The following is a 16,694-nucleotide window of genomic DNA, read 5'->3' as shown; positions in this document are numbered from 1 at the left end:
CAGGAGTTTTCATTTTTATCATTTAAACTCAGCTTTCCACTGAAAGTTGAAACCACAAAAAATGTGTTAAATATATATTCCATTGTGCAAATAATACAGGTAAATAATGGTGTGAGGCCTATGCAGTACTTATTTGAGGGGCTTGATGTGTTGATTCTGTGACATTTAATCCCAGTTACCTGGTACGTGCAGGCACTATGCCTGTGTGGCGTAAATCCATGTATGCCAATGTTGTCATTACCACCCAATTAGGAGACCAGTTTTTCTAATGCAGTGTAACACTTCTAAAGACTAAAAACTTGAATTCTTTGCTATATTATAGGCACATCATCTTCGCTGTCTAAATGATTTTGTTGAAGCTCAGATGACCTATTATGCACAATGTTACCAGTATATGTTGGATCTCCAGAAACAACTTGGAAGGTAGTAACACTGCAAAAACCTTTCTAGTTAAGAATTTTTTCTAAGCATTTCTAAGCATTCTAAGCATAGAGCAGTGTATAGCAGTAGTACACACCCCAGTACAGGAGTGCTGGAGTGACATAAAATAGATATGTTTTAGTGTAATTACTCTGGAATTACTCAAATACATCTACTTCCCTAAGCCTATAGATGGGACTAATGCCTTTTGAGGGTGGATTTAGTGAGATTTTGCATATTTTATAATTGAGGATGAGGAGATCATGGTAACCTCATTTGATGGCACAGAGATGGATTTTTAGAGTTTTACTTGTAATTGTTCAGTTGTCTAATACTTCATGCTAGAAAACCACAATACAATGTGGGAAAAGTTGTTGTTCTGCCTGTAAATTCACATTGTTTCTTAATTTGACCCTGTCCAATTTGCAAATGCAACTGCATTTTCTACTATGTGAATTGCTAGCATATATAATGTACTTCATAATGTGTGAAATCAGTAATGCAGTGGAATGGAAGCAATGGAATGGGCAAGCTTATCTAGTTTTCTAGTTTTACAGTTTAGGGGCTGTAGCAGTTTTTAAAGTAGGAGTAGAAACTGTCCAACTCATTAATTTGTGCTCATAATCCTTTCCTTGCTATTTGTTATGCTGTAAAGAGATTTACATGCTTACTTTTCGTACAGTTTCCCTATTCAAATTCTCCTTTACCAATTAGAGTCTTTCTAAAGGTTATTCCAGACCATGTTATTCAGGTGAGCAGATGTTTTGAAGAATTGCTTGTGCTTAGAAGTTTACTGTAATAGTTGTTCTAAATAACTGTCTCTCTAAAGTGTCTACTTATTTTTTTCATGAAGAGGAAGTAAGAACAAAACTGTGTTCTTGAGTCTTGTCCTTGTACTGATTTGCTGCTTCCTATGGCGTTTGATCTCCTTTCCTTGGTTTGTTTAAATGGATAGTTTAAAGACTTTTCCAAAAAGACTCTTTGGAAAAAGTTTTTCCAAAAAGTCTTCAAAGGTTTTCTTTAAAAATAAGCTACATCTTTAAAGCTACATTCTACTGAAAGAAGTATACAGCTATAAAATTAGGTAGAACATAAATGCAAATAGTGGAATTGAATGCTCGAGAACAAACATTCCCTGGAGTAAAAGCAAGAATTAAGTGAAGTATATATACACAACTATTTTGAAAAGAGGGTGTTTTTAAAATCTGTATTCTTATCCTAGTTTACTTACCAAACAAAAGTTTAATAGCTTTAACCTAAAGAAGATAGTATTTCTCTTTAAAACCTCTTGCTTTAGGACATATAGCATGTCCAGAACAGCTGTCTTTAAGTTGTATGTATATTGCTACCAGGTATAAAATGTATATTTGAAGAAAATATTGCCTTTAGGAAAACAGAAAGATACATCTTTATGTGGCTATTTCCTGATTAGTATTTTTGATAAAACTATTGTGACTGCTATAAGACTGGAAGCATGGAAACTTTTCAAAATCCCAAATGTCTCAAACAGCTGAATGAAAATTGTCTGCCTACATAGATTAAAACAGTAATGGTGTTAAATCTTGGGCCTGTCTTTCCTTCCTTCCTTGAGCAAGGAAGTCCCACTGAACTATTAAAGCAGAGCACTGGGACAGGTTCTCAAGTTGCCTCCTTGCTTTGGAAGATTTTCTCAGTTTATAGGCATGTGCTGCATAGCATTTCTCATGTTATACATAGGCAGATATAGCCACCAAATAAATAGGTTAGGCAGCTCAGCTAGATGCTGGTTATATTTGCCAGCACTCGGTTAAAAAGTGATGTATAGTGCTGCGTTATGCATGCTCTTTTCATACATCTGTGGATGACATTGTGCTGTATTCTCATATGAAAGCCAGGAAGAGTGGGGGATTTATTTTTATTTTGAGATCTCTAGTGACCCAAAGGTATGCAAGCTCTAACTGGGATAGTTTGTTGCTTTAAACAGAAATCAGGTTCTTGGAGTAGATGCATGTTACATATTTTACCTCAGTCAGAATGTAGGGTTTAAACCCTAACACAGTTCACACTGAGACTGTTCAAGTTCCAAGTCTGAGCATTGGTTTTGTTGATGTACAGTGCAGACTCAGCTGTATCACAAGGTGGTGGAAACTTGTGCTCAGTTCTCTTTATATAAATAGATGTGGTTTTATGGATGTTTCTCTTCAAGACAGCACCAGCTGCTTATCTCTCTACTGCTTCCCCCTTTCTGTGGGGTTGCTTAAAGAATCGACTATCCCATGTTAAAAACAATCTCTTCTCTTTTCTTCCTCCTCAGAATGAACTAAACAAATCTATTTCAAATATCCTGGTTCTCTGGCTTCTTTTTTTCTTGCTGATAACTGCTTTTGCTGTGAACTTTCTCAGCTTCTCTGCCAGCCAAGCCTAAGCTTTGGCAACATTTAGTTTTCAGTCTTGCCCATTACTAGTCCCCTACTCCACAAGCTGTGAAACTCTTCCTACTCAAGTGTTTAAAAAAATCCAAGACAGTCGTTGTGTAGCTGAAGATTTTCAGTAATGTGCCTACATGTGGCTTTGCATATGAGGCTTTACTGATGACAAGAAAGAGTGTCTAGAAAGTTTTGTGTTGCTTTTTCACTAGTTGTACAAACCAGTGACCCTTTGAACTGAGCAAAATGCTCTTCAAGTAATTGCTGTGTTAACAAACAGGTTTAGCATGTATGTTAAACAGTAGTTTAGCAGTATTCAGAAACAGCTGATTGTCATTTAAAACGAATTTCCTCTGTTTGAATGCCAGCTGTTAAAGTAATAAATATATCCTAGGGCATGGCTGAGTTTCTCTACCAAAATGCAGAGGTCTTGCTCTTCTCCTGTTGTTCTGCTGAGGTGTTTTGCTCAGGGGATTTGGTGAGCTGGTTTGAAAAATTAATCTGGCAAATAAAAGAAACTTTTTTTTTCTGGGTTTGCTTTCTCTTCTGTGTGAATTGAACCAGCTCTTTTTGATCAAATAAGGTCAAGGTGAACCAAAGGGGGAAGTGGGACTTCATCCTTTTGACAATAGTAAACTGCTAATTAAACTCACAGCAGTCTCCTGAAACTATATCCAAATTTTTATACATAATTCAGTCTAACTGTAAAGGGGATAGTTAATCCTTCACACTATACTCCTGCTGTTTCCCTTCAGGCAGCTGTGACAGTTACATGGCTGCAAGGTGAATCTGTTCAACAAGCCATTCTGATAGAAAGTTATGAATCTTCTTGATAATTTTTGTTGGAGAAGATTGTTGAATCCACTCAGAAGCAACCGACGGCTACATTTGACTCGAATCACAGAGAAGGAACATTTCTGCAATAAAGGGGTAGAGGAATAGGACCATCCTGTTTAGTGGCTATGTAAAATTAGACATAGTGTGAAACGGTAAACTTAGCGTGCAGTACTGCTGCAGCTGATCTAGATTGGGGCTGCCTCAGTTCCACCTATGTTCATGGCCACACAAGCCAACAATTAGTCACTGATAGATTTAGTTTTCACCTGTATCAGCTCCCTAAAGCAGCTCATCTTATGACTGTATGAGCAGATGTGGGTGTGGGAATATATTGATCTTGATTTAAATGGTTGAAGGTGCTATAGAACTGCATCTTCAAGAAGAACTTAACTGGGGAGTGTAGGTGGGAAGAGATGAGATGAAACAGTGCTTTCTGATAGGCTCATACACGAAATGAATAGATCATCATTATGTCAAAAGAATAGGTTAAAAAAAAAAAGAAAAAAGTAACATGTCATGTCCACATCCAGGACGTTAATGAAAAAGCATCTGTGTAGAAGGACTAGTGAGGAAAGTTACAGCTGGGAATCACAATAGTATTAACTGACTAGTTGATGTGTAGATTGGCCAGAAGAAGAATGTAAAGAAATAAAGCTACAGTTCCACATCATCCTGACTCAGTCCAGCTCCCAGGTGCTAACTCTCACCTTTTTCTCTGCATCAACTCTGCCACTTTTCAAACCCTTCACTGACCTGCTTTTAGGGTAGAATCAGGTGAGTGTTGGTAGAAAGTAAGGCAGCAAGGGACAAAGCATGACTGCATCAACTGCTAAATAAATTAATTTGGGCTGCCATGGAACTGCATCTCAGGATGTAGGTCAAAGTTACATGAGACGGTGACCCAATCTCACAGCTCATCCTTACCCCCTACATCCACCAAAAGAAATCTCTTGCTTCCTTGCTCTTCTCTCTGCTCCTTCCACTCTTCAGCCATATGGTTCTGTCCTTTCCCTTGTATCTGCTCTGGCATTCATCACACTCTTCTGATTCAGCTCACTAATTTAGTAGACGATTATACACTTTTTTACTGGATTAGTTTTCAGCCAGGTAAATGAGTTGAACTGGCTTTATGGAAGGGTCTGGCTAACACGGAGCCAGCTAGAGCTGGCACAGAACAAGCAGCAGTCAGACCTAGAAAGGAGGGACTTGCAGAATCACAGAATCGCTGAGGTTGGAAGGGACCTCTGGAGATCATCTAGTCCAACACCCCTGCTCAAGCAGGGTCACCTAGAGCACATTGCACAGGATTGCATCCAGGCGCGTTTTGAATATCTCCAGAGAAGGAGACTCCACAACCTCTCTGGGCAACCTGTTCCAGTGCTCTGTCACCCTCACAGTGAAAAAGTTTTTCCTCATGTTCAGATGGAAGTGTCTGTGTTTCAGTTTGTGCCCGTTGCCTCGCGTCCTGTCGCTGGGCACCACTGAAAAGAGTCTGGTCCCATCCTCTCGACACCCTCCCTTCAGATACTTGTACACATTGATAAGATCTCCTCTCAGCCTTCTCTTCTCCAGGCTAAACAGGCCCAGCTCTCTCAGCCTTTCCTCATAAGAGAGATGCTCCAGTCCCCTAATCATCGTTGTAGCCCTTCGCTGGACTTGCTCCAGTAGTGCCACATCCCTCTTGTACTGGGGAGCCCAGAACTGGACGCAGTACTCTAGATGTGGCCTCACCAGGGCTGAGGAGAGGGGGAGGATCACCTCCCTGGACCTGCTGGCAACACTCTTCCTGATGCACCCCAGGATACCATTGGTCTTCTTGGCCACAAGGGCACATTGCTGCCTCATGCTTAACTTGGTGTCCACCAGCACTCCCAGGTCCTTCTTGGCAGAGCTGCTTTCCAGCAGGTCAACCCCCAACCTGTCCTGGTGCTGGGGATTATTCCTCCCCAGGTGCAGGACCCTGCACTTGCCTTTGTTGAACTTCATGAGGTTCCTCTCCACCCACCTCTCCAGCCTGTCCAGGTCTCTCTGAATGGCAGCACAGCCCTCTGGTGTATCGGCCACTCCTCCCAGTTTTGTATCGTCAGCAAACTTGCTGAGGGTGCACTCTGTCCCTTCATCCAGGTCACTGATGAAGAAGTTGAACAAGACTGGACCCAGTACTGACCCCTGGGGGACACCGCTAGCTACAGGCCTCCAACTAGACTCTGCACCGCTGATCACAACCCTCTGAGCTCTGCCATTCAGCCAGTTCTCAATTCACCTCACTGTCCACTCATCCAGCCCACACTTCCTGAGCTTGTCTGTGAGGATGTTATGGGAGACAGTGTCAAAAGCCTTGCTGAAGTCAAGGGAGACAACATCCACTGCTCTCCCCTCATCTACCCAGGCAGTCATTCCATCAGAGAAGGCTATCAGATTGGTTAGGCATGATTTCCCCTTGGTGAAGCCATGCTGACTACTCCTGATCACCTTCTTTTCCTCCACATGCTTGGAGATGGCCTCCAGGATGAGCTGCTCCATCACCTTTCCAGGGATGCAGGTGAGGCTGACTGGCCTGTAGTTCCCTGGGTCCTCCTTCTTGCCGTTTTTGAAGACTGGGGTGACGCTGGCTTTCTTCCAGTCCTCAGGCACCTCTCCTGTTCTCCGTGACCTTTCAAAGATGATGGAGAGTGGCTTAGCAATGACATCCGCCAGCTCCCTCAGCACTCGTGGGTGCATCTCATCAGGGCCCATGGATTTGTGGCCCTTTAATCCTTACCCATAAGCTCTCGACTCACTCTTCATCCACCCCTAGGCACAGCTCAATACATTCCAGTTGCTCTCTCACATAAAGAGCAACTCCACCACCTCGCTTTCCTGGCCTGTCTTTCCTAAAAAGCACATAGCCATCCATGACAGCACTCCAGCATGCGAGCTATCCCACCATGTCTCTAATGGCAGTGAGATCATGGCCCTGCGACCGCACACACATCTCTAGTTCTTCCTGTTTGTTCCCCATGCTGTGTGCATTGGTGTACAGGCATTTCAGATCGAGCATGCAGGTTTCCCAGGAGGGATACAAGAGGATCCTCCATAGCCACATCCCATGTGCACTTCCCTGGCTGCATTCACCTGCTGGAGGCATCCTGACTTGAGCTGTCTTTTGCCAGCTACCCTGGCACTATAACTCTCCCCTTCCCCCATCTTTCCTAGTTTAAAGCCCTCCTTACCAGGTTGGCCAACTGTTGGCAAAGACCTGCATGCCCCACCTCGTGACGTGGATCCCATCTCTCGCCATCAGTTGTCGATCTTCAAACAGGGTCCCATGGTCGTAGAAACCAAAACCCTGTTGCCAACACCAGCGGTGCAGCCAGTCATTAACTTGGAAAGTCTGTCTCCTCCTCCTCTCATCCATCCCCCTCACTGGCAGGATTGAGGAGAAGATGACCTGGGCTCCCAGACCCTTGACCACCATCCCCAGAGCTCTGAAATCCTGCTTGATGGTCTCCAGTTTGCCCTTGGTGTCATTAGTGCCCACATGGAAGAGCAGCAGTGGGTAACAGTCCGAAGCATGGATGAGCCTTGGCAGTCTTTCCATGACATCTCTCACATGAGCCCCCGGCAGGCCACAAACCTCTCTAGACATGAGGTCAGGTCAGCAGATAGATGCCTCCGTCCCCTGCAGCAGGGAGTCCCCCACAACAATCACCCGCCGCTTCTTCCAGGCGTTCCGGCAAGGCACAGGGTCTGTTGTCCCAGGTACTTCCCTTGCAGCCATGCCCATCCCCTCCTCATCCTGGAGGGCACTAAACCTGTTCTTCAGCTGCAAGTCTTTGGGAGGAGTAGGAGCCTTTCTCCTCCCACGAGCAGTGACCAGTTTCCAGCCTTCTACGATGTTATGTTGTACCGTTTCACGCGGCACAGAGCCTTCTGGCAACTCCACTGCTGCGGGGGGTTGGGACTCCCAAAGCTGCACAGTCTCCGAGAATACCCTGTCTATCTCTTGCTCCGCTTCCTGGATGCTGCGCAGCCTACTGACCTCCTCCCGTAACTCCCTTACCTGACGACACAGCTCGCCAACAGCAGCACACCTCCTGCAGGAGAGCTGGCTGCCAGCCCAGGCCTCCCAGAGAGGCCCCAAGCACTCCCTGCAGCCTGAGACCTGTAGAGCTGCATCTACTGTCAGAGGGTCGGTCTGGGTCCCAGCCTCTGACACAGCAACTCCAACAGCTACTGGGGAATGCGCTGTGCGGCGTGTCATGACCATACTTGAGGAAACGTACACCACAGGGAACAGACGAAGGTTCCTTCGCGCGCCCTTCTGTGCAAACTGCTGTGCAAACTGCTGCGTCTGTTCGCTGCCTCTGTTAGCTGTTTAAGTTCATCTTTAGTGAAACAATTTTTTTTGTTTTGCAGCCTGCAGCAAGCTAGATCAACAAACTGATTTGGGTTACAAAAATTTTGCTGTGGATTACTGTGTTTTTTGTTTTCTTTTCAGAGAGAGGGTGTGTTTTTAACCTGCATTATTTCCCTGATCTGGTTCACCAGCACAATCTTTTGTGTAGCCACATAATTGAGGAATGAGCAGCAGGGGGTGGAGGCTAGTTTTACTGGCAGAGCTGCCAAAAGAAATGTTTATTAAACTACTGAATTGAGTCTAGCCAACAGCGCTTTTGTTTATTTCTTGTAAGAGGCAAATATTGAGTTTTTTAAGGACACAATCTTTCTTTTGAAGTATATTGGCTTGGTTTATCCTACAGGTTAAGAGAAAGGTTTTTTTTTTTTTTAGGTTTATACAAGTATTAGTGCTATTCTGCTGCTGCTGTCTACTGGTGCTTATTCCATAGTTGATAAGAAAAGCAAGAATACTAATTTAGTCATGGAGGCACGTATGACTCTCCATGTAGAACTGATTCACCCAGTAGTCAACTTGTTTTGTTTTCCTTCACAGCTTTCCATCTACCTTCCTCTCTAACAATAATCAGTCTTCCTCAGCCCCTGTGCAAAACGTTTCTGCACCCTCAGTCTTGGCCTCAGCCTCTGCTTCACTGCCTTCAGTAAGCAATTCAATAGTTACTTCAGGCTTCAGTGAACTGAAGTCATTAAGTGGCAGCAGGAAGGCAAGAGTTCTCTATGATTATGATGCTGCAAACAGCAGTGAATTATCACTCCTTGCAGATGAGGTAAGCGTTTTCTAAGTACCTTGATCATTTAAGAGTAAAATCAGAATGCTTGTGACTAACCAGTAAAGATGTGCTACATCTATAAATCTGTGTAGCTGGCTTTTTAATAAAACTTCAGTAGTAGTCTGATTCAGAAGCTAAAATTGTCTTGTACCTGTATATTATAATATTCTATAGCGAGGGTTAACTTTTTTTTATGCCTGCTTAGCTTGCAGCAACGTTTGCTAGACAATCAAGGCACAATTCTGCTGTCTTCCTTTTACTACATCTTGTCCAGAGAGAAGTCCCAGTGTCCCACCCAACACCATCCGTCTTTCTGTCATGCACTTGAAGATCCAAAGAACTTGCTTTTAGGTTGCCTGTTAAAATTAAAGTTGATAGTGATATACGAGATCTATGCATAAAATCTAATAGAAAAGAAACAGCAATTAACAAAATTTCATCTGAAAAAAGGGACTTTTCAAGAGGGACTTTAAACTATGCTACCATATCTACTTTTCCATGGGCCAGCGAAGTAATTGTTATGAACACTAGTTTATTTTCCATGGATGCTTATATTATATGCTCTATTTAACTTGGTTAATCTCAGTTCTAAGATCTTGTAAATCACATGAAGGTAGAGTGCAATATTTCCAGGCAATGGCAATGTTATAATAATCCATTTCTGTTTTTTAGGTGATAACAGTGTACAGTGTCCCTGGCATGGATTCAGACTGGCTGATGGGTGAAAGGGGAAATCAGAAAGGCAAAGTGCCTATTACTTATTTAGAACTGCTAAACTAAATGGTTGGCTTGAATAAAGACTGTCAATTATGGTGACAACATATTTATATACAATTAACGTAATGTAAGCAGGTTTAACTGTCTTCCATGTTATTGTCTTAAGGGACAAACACCAGCCATTACAAACTGGCTCTTCTGCCAGCATGGTTGCATGGTAAATACTCTATTCAAACTTAATGTGTTTAAAGCTTTTACTTCATGTGCCAAGAACATGTTTCCTACAGTTTTGTTTCTACTGAAGTTTTCACTAATACAAGCTTCTACTTTTGAGTAATCTAGATTGAAAGCAGGAGGTACTGTTTTCTACTGAAATTTTTCATTAATGGCAAGCTTTTCTTCATATAAAATAAACTTATTGTGAATTGATGCAGGTGTAATACGCATTATTTGAATAATCAAAAACAAATATAAGACATAAACCTTAAGGAAGTCCTTATGGTTCTGTTCTCCAACATATGTGGAATACAAATGTGCTGAGATGTATATGGCTATCCACTGAGTAGCTTGTGCATTTAATCACATTTAAAAAATGGAAACAGTTGCTCTCTGTTGAAAATCTAAGGGAAATTCTTCATATGTTGAGATTTTAAGATGCATATAGGTGGACTGATACAAGTTAGTGAAATAAGTACTGACTTTTAAAAATCTTGCCTTATATTTGTATTCTTTAATTGTTTTCCAGAAAAGAGACTAATTCACTCTGATTAGTAACTATTAAGATTCTTTCAACTGCAAATCAGCATAGCCTTTATGTTAAACAGCCATTTTTTCTAACCAGATATGCACTGTCTCTCTACATTTAAGTAGTTCTATAGATTAACATACATTTATTCAGATTTTAGGTTTTAATGAAAATCTGCATTCAGAATTCTTACACAATTGTTTACTTTTTGTCATGTTATAATTGGATTCAATTACTATTATACTTTTTTTTTTTTTGGCAAGATGACCTTCCCTAAATATGCAGGAAGAAAATAAACATGTTTTGATCCTAAAAATGGCTTTAGCAAAGGTAGCAGTATTTGCAAATAACATAACTTTTTCCTGTGCATTGCACCCTCTAACATTTCAGAACCAGCAGATTTTTTTAGGCTGCATAAAGATAAAAAGGATAGATTGAGGGGAATCTTTTTTTGAAGGTCCATTAAATTTAATTCATTCAGTTGGACTGGTTGAATAAACAGAATTGGGAAGGAAATCATTCATGCAGAAGATGCAACATGTACAGAAGTCTAGTTTAACTCTTCAGCTAACACCGGCACTAGGTGCTTAGCTAACTGCTTCTGATCAGCAACTGAAAGTTCTTTAACATTATCATTGCAAATGTGTATTGCTGAAACTTTCAGTGATACAAATTATGTCAGTGGGTTAGATAAAATTGTTTTTATTTAAGTCATGGGGATGTTTAATTTAAAAAGTAAAAATGTCTATCCTGAATTGCACTTCCAGAAATAGTCTCTTTCATTTTTACAGTACAGAAGTTACATTAAAGCAAATACATTTAATCAGTTCATCTGTTGCAACCTTCTCAGAGCAGCTACCAAGAAAATCCTGAATGTATTCAGTCTCTCAATTGCAAAGATTAGAGGACACCTCAGTAATAATTTCTGATGAATTAGAATTCATCATGACTAATTCATAATGCATTAAATAAAATGAATAAGAAGGTGTAGTCCTACGGTTAAGAAGGAAAAAAACAATAATTTCACCACAGTGGCTTTCTTCTACAGTCCTTTCTACCTCTATGTGAACTGTCATCAAATGTTTTTAAATTCAAATCAATATTATTCATTTGACTTAATTTATCCTCATAGAATATTCAAGACTACATATGTCAACTAATTCAAAAATTTAATTGAGTTTTTGCTAAACTGAATCATTTGCTTCCTATTAAAATGCAATGACATGTTAAAGAGCAACATTAAAAAAGTTAGTAGGGTTTTAGTGAAATACAAGTACTACAACTCTATGAAAACAGCATTTGGCAGCAGTCAAAAGTATTAGATTTTATATATCAGCAACTTAAGCTATGTGTGAGAGAAATTGCAAGACTCCTTAGCTCAACGAAACTGTAAATTCAGATTCTTAATTCTCTATTTCTCTTTAATTGTAAACCAAAAGTAAATTTCCTCTAATTAAAAAGGTGCTACTGTTGTGCTAACTCACTGTACCTCAGGGTTCTTTGTTGTACCATTGAGAAGGGAACCTGGTAGAAACATGCTTGTTTAACATTAGCTATTAAATTGAAGAGAACTTTATTGCAGGTAGGCCCAAAACTCAGCCTCTTTGAATGTCATTTTATGGAGAACTTTCAAACTTCAATTTAAATTGGAGTCCTTTGGTTTGGCTTTCTGACTCAACATTTTATGCACCAAGGATGAAAGTAACTACAGTTGGCTTTGGGTCTCTCATTTCTTGAGTTAATTCCCTACTTTCTTAGAACAAGCTTTATTTTTTGAAAAAAAGGTAAACCAGCCCCCAAAAGGCTCTGTGAATGTTCCAGACATTTGTGAAATTAGATATCAAAGTTGGAATAAAAGTGAAAAATATGCATTAGCTTACATTTAGTAAGTGCTTTGGCAAGACAAGTGAATTCTGAACTGATACCTAAGGATGTATGCATGTGGGGATAAATACTTTCCATTGCTGTTCAATGTGTACCTTTTTTCCTATATTTACAGGCCTTTTACTTCTTTATTCTAATTAACGCTAGGAGTTTGGACAATTTCAACCAGAATAGCCATCCCCTATATACTCTATAACAAAATTGAGTGAGTTCTTAACAAAGATTATCAGCTTTTGTGGCAGATGGGATAATACGCAGCGCTATCACTAATATAAGTAAATGAAAGCTTTTAGAAAACCAAACACTAGCGTCAAAAAGTTTCTACCGTAATTGCCGTTTTTACTGCTTTCTTAATCAGGTTAAATTTGAAAAGTAACCCCTACTGATTCTTAGCAGAAATGCTGGTTTGAACTTTTTGCAAACCGTGAGATTTTTACAATCATTATATTGCTTCTCTTTCTTTGTAGAGTAGTGTTACATCTTGGAGCAGAGTTCTCTATCATGTAGAGATTTTAGCTACAGGCAAAATCATCACTACACAGTGTCCTAATTCAGGCAAATGTGTGTAAGGGGAAGGTCAAGAGAGGAAAGGAATATGGATATCTATGAAGTGCATCACTGTGCAAAGATACCTAAGTTAGCTCTATACTTGGAAACAGTGCAGCAGTACAGTATAGTGCTCTTCCTAAGGTAATTAGTCTTCTGAAATGTGGGGATAATTAGCCTAAGAAAAAGCACTATGCTGTTACAGCTCTGCTGCATCTGGGACTGGAGCTAGTATCTTTGGATGGTACTTTAGTTTTATATAGAGTATGCAAATTAGTATGCTGCTGTATGAATTCTTACAGTATGACTAACTCAGGTATCTCTATAATGTGCAATTCATTGAACATTATAGAAGTTCCAAGAGAGGACAGAGTCGAGCCCGTGTATTCCGCTAGTCAGGGTATTCCACATCTGTAAGGAACACTGTAATGAGTGTCTCTCTCATTACAACGCAGACACTAGCAATACACTAAAGTAATAATATGAAGGTTTGAAAAATACAAAGTTTAATTGCTGTAGGTGCTCTGTCAAAATAGAGCTTGAGGGAGTGACTTACAAGCTGCTTATTAGCGAGTCCAACAGAATCATGCGGAAGATGCTTGTGATGTGTGGGTGAAGAGAAGCAAAATAGGAAATGCCCAAATGTGGAATCTAAATGTATTTTAACAAAACCATGCAAATAATTGGAGTGTGTATATATGCTTAGCATATGGCTACAGTAAGTAACTGCTGAAAATGTATAGGTGCATGCTGGAAAATAACCATTGGCAGAATGCATGATAGAATGATTCTGATTAAATATATATAAATAGTACCTGTAGCTTGAATTCTTTGGATATGGGTAGCTGTATGATTGAATCCTAAGTTTGGCCTCAGAATGCAGCTTTATAATTGCTATTTCCTGTATTGTTCCCAATAGAAGAAATACACATGACAGTTCCGTTGTTAAATCTGGTCCAGGGAAGAGGTGGGTTTAAAACCGTTTTGGAACAGTCAGGTAAAGCAACTGGCAAATGGGTGAACTCTGGTTTTCCCAGATTAGTCAGTGGAAGAGCCAGTTACTGGAAGGTGCAGTAGACACATGCTACTTTTTTCAATATTCAGCTACAATTCATGTTGAAATAAATGGAGGTGAATGACAGGTCTCTTTTGAATATATGGTCTTTTTTGAAAAGAGGAAAAGCTCTGCTTTCTTAATGTTTTAGCACTGTCACTGTTTTTCAAGCAGTTAACAACTAATTTTAATTTGTTCCAAGGATGCTGACCCAGCTTAGATTAAAAGTAACACCTATTTGACATGGTAAGACTAAACCCAATTCCTTCCTGCAGGGAAAGAACTCTGAAGTACAGCTTGTGTGAAGTAGCACATACATCAAAATCTCATCCAAATCTGAGTCTTTGGCATGGGTTTTGAGGCAGATTTCCTTCTTGTGAGAGGTAGCTTTGATTCTGAGTTCATATCATGTGTTTATGTAGATACTATTTAATATCTGCTTACTGTATCTCATGTTTCTGTGCTCAACTCTTCTGCCTTGCAGAAGATTATTTTAACCATTTGTCAGCTGAATGTAAGACTTGCAGAGAAATTCTAATTAACAGTAGGACTAGCACTGTTCTGCTAACAGATGCATAGCTGAGGAATAAAAATCCAATTTGCTTATCTTTGTGCTATCAGGCACAATTGCAGAATTTCTCAGAAATGTATATTATTCGGTCTTGTCTGCCTTAGTGATGGCAGAAGTAGTTCATAGTCTGATTGTAGCCAAAAGTTACAATTTGTATTGATTTTCTGTTTCATATTTATTCATATTAATTTCTGAAACAGTTGAGTGCATGCTACTAATGTACCTGTGTTGAAGAATTATGAATAGTAAAGCATTGGATTTGGCAGACATTTAAGTCTGGAAGGGAGAGGAGGAGGAGACATCCACATGCAGTCATCAGTCTTCTATCTATAATTTTCAGTGCTGGATTTTGCTTCTAGAGTCTTGAATTCATTGACAGATGTACAGTGCTATAGCTCTAAACTTGTGTGGATTGTACCTTAAGAAAGCTCTGGAATAAACTACAATAAGGACATTTCTTGATTTCCAGTGTATTTTCAGTTAATGAGTAGCTTATGCAAGTTTTTATTTGCTAGGTTCTTTGGATCACTGCTTTAACATAGCTACAACAGCCAGCAATGCTACCACCTGTCTGGGCAGGTTGCAGAGGGCTTCTCTGTTAGCTTGAGGTAAAGTTTGTTTAGAAAGGGGTTTTGAAAAAAATGCTGTTAAGCAATTGGGAGGAATTGTGCATTTAAATTTTGTATAGCGTCTAAAAGTAGAGTTATAGTGTTATAAGATTTTTTGCAGTTCTTTGTTTGATATTGTGTATGAATTACAGAGAGGATTTTTTTCAAAACTACCAATTAGTTGGTTTTGATGTTTATCAGTTCATCAAGGGCTTAAATATTTTCCAACATTTGTCCTGGTAAGAAATGAAAGAATCATGAGCAGTTTAGAGCTATGTGCTATCCAGGACTGATGAGTGCAAAGAGGAGCGCTGCTGTCGTCTACTATGTCTTCCTGGGGGTTTAATTACTGGAAATTATTTTTATAGTGGATTATATCACCTTTGAAATTGTTTTCTCAGTCTCAGTTAGGACCTTTTGATAGTACTGTTTTTCTTCTATTGGTAAAACATTCAGAGTTAAATCTGGGAATTAATTATAGGCACCAATAGTAGGAGATTAAATAGAAATAAATTCCCCAGTGTTTGTTTTATCAGCGCTGACTAATGGCCTTGTAGATATCAGCTCTTTTTTTTTTTTTTTGGTAGTGTGACCTGAGGTATATTATATAAGAGGGTAGATATGGTAATATATGCAAAAATAGTTAATTTGCCTCCATAATGTTTGAAAATAATTGTCATTGCAAAAGCTTGACGTACTATATGCACCTTTAATTTATCTTGTGTAGAATGTGACTTTTCATACATTACATCTGGTCTATCCAGTTGCTTCTTAAAAAAAACCAAAAAACCAAAAAAAACCACTTTCTGCCAAACAGCTTCATTAGAGTTCATTCTGTGAGTTTGACAAATGCTCTCTGTTCGTCCTTAATAGTTGCATGATGAGAGCATCTGTAGAACTACTTTTAACATCAATTGTCATTTTTATATCCCATGACAATGCTTTTACTACTGTCTCAATCAGTCATGATGCAGAATAGGCATCAGAAGCACAATGTATCTAGCTGCTTTTGCCAGATTATGGTCATGATTGCTTGGTTCCAGAAACTAGTTTCTGCCTTTGGCAACATGTCCATCTGGCTTTTAGACTTGGCAACAACACAGACATTATAATGATGTTCCCTTTCAAGCACAGACATTTGAAAATATATCTATGCTGACTCAAATAAGTACTGTTTAATTACACAGTACCATTAAATACAAGGTACCATTGATTCCCTAGCAGAACCCAGTGGGGATGTGGGTTGTTTCATAATAGTTCTGCTCTTTCCAGAGGTTATTACATCTTTAAAGATTAAGAAGGCCCTGTCAAAATAATAAGTCTGCTTTGTATTAAAATTTTGTAGCATAATTCCAGCAATCTCTGGAAGATATGCATAAGCCATAATATATTGAACATAACCAAAATAGTGATGTATTTTAGATCAGTGTTGCCCAAGCTCTGAGTTTCTAAGACTATCAGGCCAAAGTATCTGATTTATCTTAGGCTAATTCTCCTGCTTTTTCTTTATACCTGGGGGAATTCATAGAGAGATGCCTTGAATTTATAATATTTTGCTTTATCTTCCTTTCTTAGCTTACTCCCAGCTCTTTGGCTCTGGGTATGAAGCTGACCAACAAGGCTTTTGAAGAACTCCTCCCAAAAACAAACTCAAGAATTTAGAAATAAAGCTCAGTAAGTCTGGAATTGTTAATTCCTAAAGATTGCACTATTGGAAGAAAGCCTGAGCACAGTCTGCT

General features: G+C 39.6%; 1 protein-coding gene across 1 annotated transcript in view; it reads left to right on the top strand.

Annotated features, from left to right (window-relative positions):
- The window catches only part of SH3GLB1 (SH3 domain containing GRB2 like, endophilin B1), a 28,171-nt gene extending 18,195 nt beyond the window's left edge, over positions 1 to 9,976 (top strand). Inside the window, exons 7-9 of the mRNA XM_067300971.1 lie at positions 323 to 423; positions 8,596 to 8,827; positions 9,503 to 9,976. Coding sequence (XP_067157072.1) covers positions 323 to 423; positions 8,596 to 8,827; positions 9,503 to 9,610 — 441 coding nt within the window. The 3' untranslated portion in view covers positions 9,611 to 9,976. The remainder of the gene's footprint in view (positions 1 to 322; positions 424 to 8,595; positions 8,828 to 9,502) is intronic.
- Positions 9,977 to 16,694: the final 6,718 nt, after the last annotated feature.

Source organism: Apteryx mantelli, chromosome 8 (genome assembly GCF_036417845.1).
Source record: "Apteryx mantelli isolate bAptMan1 chromosome 8, bAptMan1.hap1, whole genome shotgun sequence".
NCBI classification, from domain to species: domain Eukaryota; kingdom Metazoa; phylum Chordata; class Aves; order Apterygiformes; family Apterygidae; genus Apteryx; species Apteryx mantelli.
This window is presented reverse-complemented; position numbering and strand designations above follow the sequence as displayed.